The following is a 13,339-nucleotide window of genomic DNA, read 5'->3' on the forward strand; positions in this document are numbered from 1 at the left end:
CTTAGCTTCGCGAGGCATGCTGGGGCATGTAGTTCTTCGTAGGCGGGAGGAGCACGGTGGGTTGGGAAAGTTGGTCTCGGAGAACTACAGCCGCCCTAGGTGCGCCCGAGCCCGCCCCTTCGCGGTGTATTCTGGGGAATGTGGTTTGGTTCACAACCACCCCCTCTACCCCGCTGACGGGCGTCGGTGTTCTGCCGGCTGGCTGAGCCTCTAACGAGAAACTGCAGCAGTGGAAGGAAGCGTCGGTTTAGTTCTGACCCCCAAGGTCTAGGCTTGGGCCCTCAGAGGGTGCGTTCTGGAGAGGCCCAGCTGCTGGCAGGGCTGCTTTTCCTGGTGGGTCTCACCCCACATGACATCGTTTTCAGGCTTCCCCTTCCTGAGCTCCTGAGTGCTGAGGGCAGAGGAAGGTGGTGGTTCCCTTTGCTCTGGGATCAGAGCAAGTCAGTCGTGGTTAGGGTCCTTTGACCACGGAGTAGTTCCTGGAGATGACTGGTTGCTGTGAGGACCCTGCTGAGATCTGGAGGAGGTTGTTGGTTATTGGTTACTAGGGGAACCCTTGGGGTTGTGGCTATGGTGCGGTAATTAAGACAGCTTCATTGAACCGGGGGGAACTCTGCCACAACCCAACCTAAATTGGAGGAGGCTTTAGAAGTCACCAGGTTCAACGCCTGGCCCAGTATTGGAAGCCCCTCTACAGTGTGCACTTCTGAAAGCTAGGCACCTCCTAATTCAGGAAGTAGACCCATCATTATATACAGTTTTCAGTTTTTAGGAAGATGTTTCTTTTTCAGGAGGAAACCTTCCTGTGAATTGCACCCAAGAGTCCTAATAATTCAGGAATGCTTCCAGAGTGTGTAGAACCCAATTGTGTCACTTTAGGGAACACACATCACAGAAGCTTTGATGACGTTTTAGAACCTGCCCTCTTTCTTGAGCAGATCACGGTGCAAACACGTGAAGGTAGTTGGAGTCCCCTAGCAATGGATAAATTCGTCCTTCGAACACCCAGAATCCAGAATAGTCCTCAGAAGAAAGCTCCTGGAGGAAAGATTTACAAGCAGGCCACGATTGAATCTCTGAAGGTGAGAGGGGATCTGGGAGTGGAGAAAATGTGCAAAGGACTGTGATAGCCAGGAGGTCTGGAGGAGTTCTACTATGGAAGACCTGTGAGTTACTTATTTCTGTGCCTCCTCCCCAGAGTGTTCCTGACCACTCCAGGTTTGTTTCTGCCATACCTTGTTTATCAATTCCTGCACTTCCGTTACACTCTTCTAATTACTTTGGCTTTGTGGTATGTTTTGCTAGCTGGTAGGATAAGTCCCCTAAGTTATTCTTCTTTTGCAAAATTTTCTTGTCTATTAAATGGAATGTTAAAGTACCAAATATGATTTTGTGTTCCCTGTACAAACTCAGTAAGATTGGGTGATGATACCATACCCTCATATCCTATTGACCAGAACCGTATCATATGGCCTTTACAGCGACAGCTGAGACTGGAAGAGAGACTGTTAAAATAGACTCTTTGCAACCTCAAACTGTCTGACTTCTGTTAGCAAGGAAGAGTCAAGGAATAGATACAGGATAGATAACCAACAGTGAATCAATGGATATAAGTACCCAATTAGTGGTAATTATTACTTCACTAAAAACAAACAAAAAACCGTTTGTAATTAGTTCCCTTTGTCTTCTTGAACCTCTCCTCCTACATTACTGACTTTTTCTTTTCGGTTCCCTTTATTGCTTCCTGTTTTCTCCACTAGACTACTAATGTCTGTGCTCCCCAGAGCTTTGTCACATTTTATGTGTTTGGCCAGGGTGATATTCATCTTAAGGCTTCCCGTGACTGCCAAACTTGCACCTCTAGACTAGATCTCTGAAGGTGAGAGTGAGATCTGGGGCCAGAGGAAATGCACAAAGGACTGTGATAACAAGGTGGCCTTCTGAGTACTTGACTGATATACTCAGTTGGATTTCTCTTCTAGATGTACCACAGGCTTACCAGACCCAGATTAGAAAGCAGTAAAGGGGAGTATAAACAAAAGCCCTGGGTTCTAGGCCCTACTGTGCAGCTGTGTGATCTTCAGCAAGTCATTTCCTTCTCTGGGATCTCACTTTGTCCTCATCTAGAAAATGTGGTGTTTGACCTACAGCAGTGTTTCTTCAAAGGAACACTGTTGTCCTTTGGGGCAAGATAATTGTTCATCATTTGGAACTGCCCTGTGAGTTGCACAAAATTTAATATCCCTGGCACTCAGACAGTAAATGTCAGTAGCAATGTCCCATTGTGATGACCAAAACTGCCCTACATATTTACAAGTACCCCTTGGTTGAGACCTACTGAGCTCTAGATGGTCTTTAAAATCTCTCCTAGTTTTGCAGTTTTGTGACTTCCTGGAACACATTCAAGGTTTTCAGCTGTTTGTCAGAGTATCCATGGATAACTGTACACAGTAGTGATTCTCAGTGAGGGATGGTGGTGGGCAGGATTGTGATATCAGACTGTCTGGAAGAAAAAGAGGGTGGTAGTAATTGAACTACATGTACACTCACATACAAATACCCAGATTCTAATATACCTTCACCTGACCCTTCTGCCCTTTGTGTCCCCACGTGGGCCCCAGTTGAGAATCACTGTGTGTGATGATGAGAATGAGCCTAGTGAAGCTTATGGAATCAGAACAAACAATAGGCATATGGAATAACATTCTTTTTAAATGGAATAGTTTTTCTTCCAAACCTGTTTTTTATTCTCCTGTATTTATTTTATATCCATATACCAAGAAACTGGGACTAGAAACTTAGAAATGATCCTTAATTCTTCTCTCTTATATCTAGTTTTCAGTTCTCTCTCCTAAAAATCCTTTTTGCCCTTAACATCTCCCACTTTAAATTCAAAATCTTGTTGAGGGCTTCCCTGGTGGCGCAGTGGTTAAGAATCCGCCTGCCAATGCAGGGGACATGGGTTCGAGCTGTGGTCCGGGAAGGTCCCACATGTCGCGGAGGAACTAAGCCTGTGCGCCACAACTACTGAGCCTGTGCTCTAGAGCCTGCGAGCCACAACTACTGAAGCCCGCACACCTAGAGCCTGTGCTCCGCAACAAGAGAAGCCACCGCAATGAGAAGCCCACGCACCACAACCAAGAGTAGCCCCTGCTTGCCTCAACTAGAGAAAGCCCATGCGCAGCAACAAAGACCCAACTCAGCCAAAAATAAATAAATAAGTAAATTTATTTTTAAAAAAATCTTGTTGAATTTAGAGCAGTGCCATGGTCTGTTAACTTGTCTCTGTGCCCTTGGCATCCCCTGTCATTCCAGCCTCCACACTTAAGCCAGAGAAATAAGTCTTTAAAAAAAAAAAGAAAATATACTCAGGTCACCTCCATGCCCGAGGAAACCACTTCCCTTAGTGGTTTCAAATTACCTTTTGATAAAGACATTTCTTTACGTGGTACCCAAGGCCCTCTTGTGACCTGGTACCTGCTTGCCCTGCTGCTCTTCTTACTTACATTCCATCCAGTGTCAACCACTCACAATTTCCCAAAGATGTTGTGTTCTTTCATACTTTTGTACCTTTGCTTATGCTGTCCTGTTTGCCTTGAACGGCTTTTTTCTCTTGTCTTGGAGGCAATATAGTATAGTAATTAAGAACACAGACTAGAGCCAAACTACCTGTGTTAAAATCCCGGCTCTGCCACTTAAACTACCTGTGTGACCTTGGACAAGTTAACCTCTCTGTGTCTTTCCTCATCTATAAAATGGGATTAATAATAATATCTATTTTATAAGGTAGTTATGAAGTTTGAGTGAGTCGATGTATGTAAAGTGCTTGGAACAGAGCCTGGCACATACTAAATACTATGTAAGTGTTTGCTGTTATCAGCTACTTTATGAAATCCTTTGTTCCCATGACCTAGTCGAGAGTTTCCTCTGCTATAAGGTCTTTCCTAACCACCCTCTGTCCCACAGATACAGAGCCAATCTAATCTCTCCCTTCTCTAAGCCATCCCTATATCTTAACATGCCTCCACCATCGCACTTACTGGTGCTATATAATAAGTGTTTCTTTACATGCCTGTGTCCCGCTACACTCTCAGCTTCTTGAAAGACTATGTCTTATTGGTTTTGTGGCTCCAGTAGCTGGCATGGGGCTTGGCATATAGAAGGCTGTGGTGCATTTTTCTGAATGACGAAATGGTTAGTTTTTTTTTTTTTTTTTTTTTGACTGCACCCTGCGACATGCTGAATGACCAAATGAATTAAACTCTAAAAGCCTTGGCATGGCATATGAGACCCTTTCTATTCTGTTCTGTCTGAGGTGCCATCTCACCTCATCTCTTATAGCTCCCCATTCACGGGAATGCATTCCAGCCACACCCCATTTCTTGCTCTTCTCTATCTAAGCTATTCTCTTTCATGTCTCCAGGGCTTTGACTTGATGTTGGTCCCCTTTCCTGCATCTTTTACAGAGTGAATTCCTACCCATTTGTCATCCCGCTCAAGTGAATCTTAGATTGTTTCATGAGTACAGGGACCTTGGACATTTCACTTACCTCTCCACCCTTGGACCTATCACAGTGCTTGGCACATACTAAGTGGTCAATAAATATTTGTTAAATAAGTGAATGATGAAATGCTTCCTGGGTCCTTTGTGGGGAATTAATCTTTCCCTCTTCGATACTCTCTTGGCACTTGGTTCAAATATCTGTTGTAGCACTTACCTTACTGTATTGTTATTATCTGATTACCTGTAGTTTCCCCAATCTATTATGAACTATTAGGACTGGGACTGCAGTCTCTTATATTCTGATTCTGCTTTAAGACCTAACACAGTGCCTGCTACATTGTATGTAAAAATTTATTGAATAAACAATAATCATTATTTGGGGATGCCCTTGCTGGGTCTGGGTAGTAATCTACTCCACAAATGTTATTGTGAAACAACTTTATGCTCAATACTATGCTAGGTACTTTAGGGAACATAAGAAAAAGTTAAGATAAAAGTATGAGCCTTAAAAAAAAACAACCACCTGCCAATCAGTACAGGGGACACGGGTTCGAGCCCTGTTCTGGGAAGATCCCACATGCCACAGAGCAACTAAGCCCGTGCACCACAACTACTGAAGCCTGCACGCTCTAGGGCCCGCGAGCCACAACTACCGAGCCTGTGTGCTGCAACTGCTGACGCCTGCATGCCTAGAGCCCATGCTCCGCAACAAGAGAAGCCACTGCAATGAGAAGCCTGCATACCGCGATAAAGAATAGCCCCCACCTGCTGCAACTGGAGAAAGCCCACATGCAGCAACAAAGACCCAACGCAGATCAAAAAAAGAGTTAAGAGAGGAAAGAGCTCAGCATCTGTTTTAGTGGTCAGAGCACCTTAAAGAGATGGAAAGATTTGGCTAGGTAGAGGGAAGGAGCGACATATAACTATTCAGTAAGTGGTACTTGCTGTTCTCTTTCGTTTATGCATGCACACATGCTTACTTTCCTGTGTACACAATGGCAAATTAAAAACAAGTTGAGTTAAATATGAATTCTAGAGAGTTAACTAGGTCCACGTTCTGCCAAGTGACTATTCCCACACACCACTGTCATGTTTTAATGACAAGAATCTGCTGAATATTCAAGCCTCAATTTCCTCATCAGTAACATCAGAAATAATATTTAACCTGCAGGGTTGTTATGAGGGCTAAATAAATAAATGCATATTGAAAGGGCCAAGCATTGTACCTGGCACATAATAAAAACTAATAAATAGTTCCCTCTTGTATGGAAAAAGAGAGGCTGCGTAGTAAAACTAGAGCTGAGAATGATGATGATGATGGTGATGATGATAGTAATAATGATTCCTGCTTACATTTATTGAGCCCATTTCTGTGGGCCAGGCATTGTGCTAAGTGCTTTACATATATTAACTCTTTAAATTCTAATAATAGCTCTGTGAAATGGATGCTTTTATCATTTATATTTTACAGATGAAGAATCTAAGGCACAGACAGATTAAGTAGCTTGTCCAAAGTTATGAAGCTGTCAGTGGCAGAGCTGGGATTTGAACTAGAAAATCTGGTTCCACAGTCTGGGAACTAAAAAAAAGTGGAGGTTTCTGAATGCCAGCAGAGGAGGTATAAAAATCTTGGAATATTAGGACCATTGTACTTCTGTTATCAGCATATTACAAGTAATTTTGCCATAGCCTTATCACATGCAATAAAAGTGACACTCAATAAGCTCATGTGGTGTACATTTGAATAGTAAAGGTTAATTTGGTTAATCTCTTCTTTCTCCCTAGGGAAAGTGATTTCTTCTGTTGGTTGCAATAGGAGATTTTTTTAAATGGAAAGATTCTGAAAAGATGCTAATTATTTTAGGTTCTGCACTTAAGAATGCTCTATATATCTTTATACTCCCTTTGTAGGATTGACTAGCCAATATGTTGTCCCCTGCCCCCACCAGTGGAATGGTGCCCATTTTATTGCTTATGAGCGAAGCATTTTCTTTAATTGGTTTTACCAAACCTGATATTCCAGCTATCCACAACTGTAAGATCAGATGGTATTTTGGAGAGCACCTTTTCTTTCTGGCAGTAACCATTCCACTACTCATTATAGCTTCCCCATTCATATTTTATTTCCATTTCCCTTTTTCCTCTAAGTAATTCAGATAAGAACTTGCAGTATCCGTTTTGGGGCCTATGTGTGGACAGAAATAGGGAAACATTCTTTGTATGTTTATGGAATTCTCTGGAGCGGACTGCTATGTTTTTCTATTTTTGCCCTAATATTTCATATCTGAAAACTGTACTGTACTTAGTCCTTGAGGGTAGATAAAACTTTGTTCAATTACATCTACTGCACACTGGGGATAGAGAGACAAATAACGAACTGTTCTGGCCCTCAAGTTGTTCATAGTCTAATGGAGAAGACAGCCTTGTAGATAACTATTTGCAGAAAGTACAGATGGGGTAATTGAAGCCTGTATGGATTACAAACTCAAAAGGGAGCTTGGTCAGATGCGGTTGGAGAGAGGCAAGCAAGGCTTCATACAGGTGGTGATTCTTGAAGAGTCTTTCAAAATAAGTAGGTGTTATCACATGGTTCAGGCAGAGAAAGAGCATCCCAGGCAGAGGATGTGAAATACTGTGGTTTGTTTAGGCAGCTTCAAATAGTTTGATGTATGTTGAGCCAATGGTGAGGCTGAAAAGGATGTCAGGAGCCAAGTCATATTTATTAAGACCTTTTATGCCATACTAAAGAGCTTAGGCTTCTGTAGTTCCATATGCTGGAATGATCTGATATGAAACCCCCAACCTCATTCCAGCCTTGTAGAAATGCTTGATAAAAAGTCTCCAATACAGGGACTTCCCTGGCAGTCCAGCAGTTAAGAGTCTGCTCTTCCACTGCAGAGGGCGTGGGTTCCATCCATGGTTGGGGAACTAAGATCCTGCATGCTGCATGGTGTGGCCAAAAAGGAAAAAAAAAAGTCTCCAATACAGAGCTGAGCTTGAAAAGAAGAAAGAGAAACCCTCAGGTGCCAGGAAGAAAGAGGAAACCCAGACCCAGAGCTGGAGATAACAGGCATACCTTGGAGATATTGCGGGTTCGGTTTTAGACCACTGCAATTATGTGAATTTTTTTGGTTCCCAATGTATATAAAAGCTACGTTTCCGCTATACTGTAATCTGTTGAGTGTACAATAGCATTATGTCTAAAGAAATGTACATACCTTAATTAAAAAATACTTTATTGCTAAATAATGCTAACCATCATCTGAGCCTTCAGCAAGTTGGAATCTTTTTGCTGGTGGAGGTCTTGCCTCGATGTTGATAGCTGCTGACTGATGAAGGTGGTGGTTGCTGAAGGTAGGGGTGGCTGTGACATTTTCTTAAAATACGACAATGAAGTTTGCCGCATCAATTGACCCTTCCTTTCATGAATGATTTCTCTGTAGCGTGCAGTGCTGTTTGATAGCATTTTACTCACAGTAGAACTTCTTTCAAAATTGAAGTCAATCCTACCAAACCCTGCTGCTGCTTTATCAACTAAGTTTATGTAATCCTTCATTGTCATTTCAGCAATCTTCACAGCATCTTCACCAGCAGTAGATTCCATCTCAAGAAACCTCTTTCTCTGCTCATCCATAAGAAGTAACTCCTTACCTATTAAAGTTTAATCATGAGATTGCAGCAATTCAGTCATATCCTTAGGCTCCACTTCTAATTCTAGTTCTCTTGCACTTTCCACCACATCTACTGTTAATTCCTCCACTGAAGTCTAGAACCCCTCAAAGTCATCCATGAGGTTTGGAATCAGCTTCTTCCAAACTCCAGTTAATGTTGATATTTTGACTTCTTGTGAATCATGAATGTTCTTAATTGCATCTAGAATGGTGAATTCTTTCCAGAAGATTTTCAATTTACTTTTCCATCAGAGGAATCAACTATCTATGGCAGCTATAGCCTTACGAAATGTATTTCTAATGTATTTCTAGATGCATGTATCCTAGAAATGTATTTCTAGGACTTGAGAGTCAAAATTACTCCTTGCAGCGGAATGGATGTTGTGTTAACAGGCATGAAAACAACATTAATCTTGTTGTACATCTCCATCAGAGCTCTTGAGTGACCAGGTGTATTGTCAATGAGCAGTGATATTTTGAAAGGAATCTTTTTTGGGAATAATAGGCCTCGACAGAGGGCTTAAAATATTCAGTAAACCATGTTGGAAACAAATTTGCTGTCATCTAGGCTTTGTTGTTCCATTTATAGAGCCCAGGCAGAGTAGATTTCACATAATTATTAAGGGCCCTAGGATTTTCAAAATGGCAAATGAGCATTGGCTTGTACTTCAAGTCACTAGCTGCATTAGCCCCTAACAAGATCGTCAGCCAGTCCTTTGAAGCTTTGAAGCCAGCATTGACTTGTCTCTAGCTATGCAAGTCCTAGATGTCATCTTCTTCCAATATGAGGCTATTTTGTCTACACTGAAAATCTGTCATTGATTACCTTAGATGGATCTTCTGGATTACTTGCTACAGCTTTTACTTAAGCACTTGCTGCTTCCTTGTACTTGTATGTTATAGAGATGGCTTCTTCCCCTAAACCTTATGAACCAACCTCTGCTAGCTTCAAACTTTTCTTCTGCAGTTTCCTCACCTCTCTCAGCCTTCATAGAATTGAAGAGAGTTAGGGCCTTGCTCTAGATTAGGCTTTGGCTTAAGGGAATGTTGTAGTTAGTTTTTTTGTTTTTTTACGATTCTGATTTCTCTCCTCTCTTAACATATCAGTTATACTTCTTTATTTTTTTGAATTTTATTTTATTAATTTTTTTATACAGCAGGTTCTTATTAGTTATCCATTTTATACATATTAGTGTATATATGTCAATCCCAATCTCCCAATTCATCACACCATCACCCCCACCCCGGGAATGTTGTAGTTAAGTTTGATCTGTGCAGACCACTAAAACATTCTCATATCAGCAATAAGGCTGTCTTGCTTACTTATCATTTGTGTGTTCACTGGAGTAGCACTTTTAATTTCCTTCAGGAACTTTTCCTTTGCATTTATGACTTGGCTAACTGTTTGATGCAAGATGCCTAGCTTTTGGCCTGTCTCGGCTTTCAACATGCCTTCCTCACTAAGCTTAATCATTTCTAGCTTTTGATTTAACATGAGAGACGTGTTTCTCTTCCTTTCACTTAAACATTTAGAGGCCATTGTAGGGCTATTAATTGACTTAATTTCAGTATTGTTGTGTCTCAGGGAACAAGGAGGCCCAAGGAGTGGGAGAGAGATGGGGAAATGGCTGGTTGGTGGAACAGTCAGAATATTTATCAGTTAAGTTTGCTGTCTTGTATGGGCATGGTTTGTGGCACCCCAAAACAATTACAATAGTAACATCAAAGGTCACTGATCACAGATCATAACAAATATAATAATAATGGAAAAAGTTTGAAATGTTGTAGGAATTACCAAAATGTGACACAGAGACACGAAGTGAGCAAATGCTGTTGGAAAAATAGCATCTGTAGACTTGCTCATTGCAGGGTTGCCACAAACCTTCAATTTGTTAAAAAAAAAAATGCAATATCTGCAAAGTGCAATAAAGTGAAGTGCAATAAAACAAGGTATGCTTATATATAGTTCCATGCAAACCAGGTACAGAGTTTAGGGGCTGGGGTTTTAGGGCCAGTATGGGGACAGCAGATAAGGCTTCAGGCCACATGAAGCTGGGAGTCAACACAGGGCTACTATGCTTTTGAAAAATGAACTAGAAAAATTCCATCCACCAGTCCAAGGAATCAGCATGAAGATTGTATCATCTCAGGGTTTGAGTTCAAAAAGAGTTGACCATAATAAATTAGAACCTCACATTTATTACTATGTGTGTATATATATTTTTAACTTCGTGCTATCTGCAAAGCTGAAAAATTTACATAAAAACTGGCCCAGAACCAGGGAAATCCAAAGGCCTTGGCAAAGGCAAAGGTGAGATTTCCCTGTTAAGGCACTTCACAACCTAGAGTACACAGGACTCCTGTGGAAAACAATCTCCATTAAAGATGAATTCATGGTCAAAAATTACAAAACTCTACAATAAAATAAATTACCAGGAGGGAGGATGAGCAGGTAGATGTAAATAATAGAATTTCTCCTCCAAGAAGCAGAGATAACAGTCTGAAAGAGACCTTAAATATGTTTGAAATGTTCACAGGATAATGAAAGTAGTAGAAATGATAAGAAGAGGATAGTATGAAAAGAAAACAGGCAGATTTAGAGAAAAAAACAAAAACAATTTGTCCAGTGAAAAAGCATATCTGTTGACAAAGAAACACATTGAACAGGTTAAAAGTAGGTAAGTCATAGCTACGGAGAGACATGCTGAATTGAAAGCTAGATCTGAGGAAATCACTTAGAATGCATCCCACAGAAACAGAAATATGACAAGTTAAGGGACTTGAAGGACAGGCAGAGACCATGTATATTTCTAATAAGTGTTTCAGAAGGGAGAGACTTGTGAGGAGGATACTGGTATAGATTTCATTGAGTATCTTAAAAATTGTAAGGGCAAACACTAAAATGATAGAAATAGAATGTATAACTTCCAAACCATAAAAGAAAAAACAAGATTAAAGAAAACTCAGGCTGTTAAATAAAAGATAAGAAAAAAACAAAGAGAAAGTATGTCCAGTGTATCAGTAATCATAATAAATGCAAATGGATTAAACATGCCTATTAAAAGATAGAAACTCTCAGATTGGATAGGGGAGGAGGAGCAAAATAAAGCAGCCATAGGCTATTAAAGCATAATGACCCAGAAAAAAGTTGAAAGTAAAGGATGGAAGACATATGAATGTATAATAGGCAGGAGTTCATTGAAGCAATGTTCATACTAGGGGAAATGTGAGGGGGGAAAATGTCCCTAAATATCCATTAGGGGACTAGATTTTAAAATTCTAAGACATTGTATATAAAAATAATGGAATAATATTCAGTACTATTAAAATAGATCAACTGGGTTTATACATATCAGTCTGGATAAATCAAGAAATTATACGGAGTGAAAAAAGCAAGCTGCAGAATATTATATTTACACCTTCTTCCTACTGAAACATCCCTTACCTGGTGGCTTCATCGATGTATTTGTCATACCATTTAATACTAATACTGTTTTATATTGTAACAGCTCATAAAAATGTCCTCTGTCTCAGTTTTGGCTAGGGCTCCTGAAGGCTGAGAACAAAGGAATAGCTATAAAATGGTGTTCCCAAATGTTATTCTAGACCATCTCTACAGAACTTGTGAAGGCAGAAAATGAAGACCAGTTTTGGAATCCTGAACCTATCACCTACCTTAGGCAATAAAGAAAGTTGAAGGTAAAAAAAAAAAAAAGAAAAAGAAAAAAGAAAGTTGAAGGTAAAGAGAGGAGATAGAATTCCTTTGGATAAAGTGGGAGGGCTATGGTATTTTCACTTGGAGAACGTGACCTCAGTTCCTGGAGTTGGTGGACCCAGAGACCAGACCTGTGCCTGGGAAAGTCTAAAAACAGGGTGGCAACTGATGCCACAAGAAGGAGAAGTGGCTGCTGTGGGAAAGCTGTTATGCACAGAGTTTTTCAGGGCAAAGATGTGGGCATAGTAGAGAAAATGCTCATTGGCCTGGAGTTGAATTAAAGGGGCTCAGTTCACAAGGATCCTTGGAAGGGCAGTGGGACCCCTACAGTGAGAGTGGGTGAAGCAATTGCCAGAAACTGGAGACTTAGGGTGGACCTGTAAGCGGCTGGCTGGAAGAGGCCTTGCTAGTGTTGTGGGAACTGCAGGTGAGATCTCAACCATGGGAGCTCTCCACGGAACCACAAAAACACCTCATGAATATCTGCCAAGTCTAGAGAGCACTGAAACCTGATGAGCGTAGCATCACAACCAAAAATAAGGCTTTTGCTTTCCCTTACTGCTTCTTTTTTTCCCAGTTTCGAACCTGGAAGGGCCAAAGACCAAAGCAAACAAGCAGATGGGGGAGGAGGAGAAGCAGAGGTGGGGAAATAGAGAAGTCCCCAGACATCCCCTTCTCCCACCACGGGCAGCTAGGCTAGACCCCAGCCAGGGAGGGAGTTGAGACTTTTTGGGTTGCTTTTTATTGAACTATCACATGCATGTAGAAAAGTAGACAAATACGTACATCTTAACAGATTTGCACGGAGAGAACACACCTGTGTCACCAGTATCCAGATCAAGAAACAGGACATTTATCAGAAGCTCCTGTGCCCCTTCCCAGTCCCTACCCGGGCCTACCTCCCCAGGGTAATAATGATAAAAGCAAGAAAAAAAAATTTTTTGTGCAATTATAAAAGCGACTTTATTTTTTTCTCCCAGTTTACTTAAAAAAAAATCTTAGTTGAAATAATTTCAAAACTACGGAAAAGTACAAAGACCTTCCTCATCCCTTTCACCCAGATTCCTTAATTGTTAATATTTTACACTTAATGGAAAGATTCGTGTCAACTTTAAGATAGTGGTTTCTTCTAGAAACGGAAGGAAGGGAATGAAGGGTGAAGGGTGTAAGGAGGCTTGAACTTTACAGTGTTTTATTATTTTATGTGTAATGGTAAAATGTTAACTTTTTTTCATTATAAGTAGTGAGTTACTCTACCTTTTTATATGTTTAAAGTTTTAAAAAATTCTTCAAACAAAAGAGGGTTTGAGTTTTACCATCTAGGAAGTAGGGAGCTGTGTGCTTTTTATTGTTGAAATAAATATGTCTTTATAACTTCTCTGCTCTCTGTCCTTGCCTGTGAATTAAGATACTTAAGTGAGCTATAAGGTTGATTCACCTCAGCATCAT

At 40.8% G+C, this 13,339-nt stretch overlaps 1 protein-coding gene across 4 annotated transcripts in view; it reads left to right on the plus strand.

Annotated features, from left to right (window-relative positions):
- Positions 1-13,339, plus strand: part of TCEANC2 (transcription elongation factor A N-terminal and central domain containing 2) — a 41,887-nt gene that overhangs the window by 4,527 nt on the left and 24,021 nt on the right. The window contains exons 1-2 of one of the 4 annotated variants that reach the window (XM_082612394.1): positions 174-333; positions 939-1,082. In XM_082612394.1, coding sequence (XP_082468520.1) covers positions 981-1,082 — 102 coding nt within the window. In that variant the 5' untranslated portion in view covers positions 174-333; positions 939-980. Of the gene's footprint in view, positions 1-173; positions 334-406; positions 527-938; positions 1,083-13,339 lie in introns of those variants that run through there. The other 3 variants (XM_082612395.1, XM_082612397.1, XM_082612396.1) reach the window with 3 other exon arrangements.

The sequence above is a fragment of the Mesoplodon mirus genome, assembly GCF_964341445.2.
Source record: "Mesoplodon mirus genome assembly, chromosome: 3".
Classification (NCBI taxonomy): Eukaryota; Metazoa; Chordata; class Mammalia; order Artiodactyla; family Ziphiidae; genus Mesoplodon; species Mesoplodon mirus.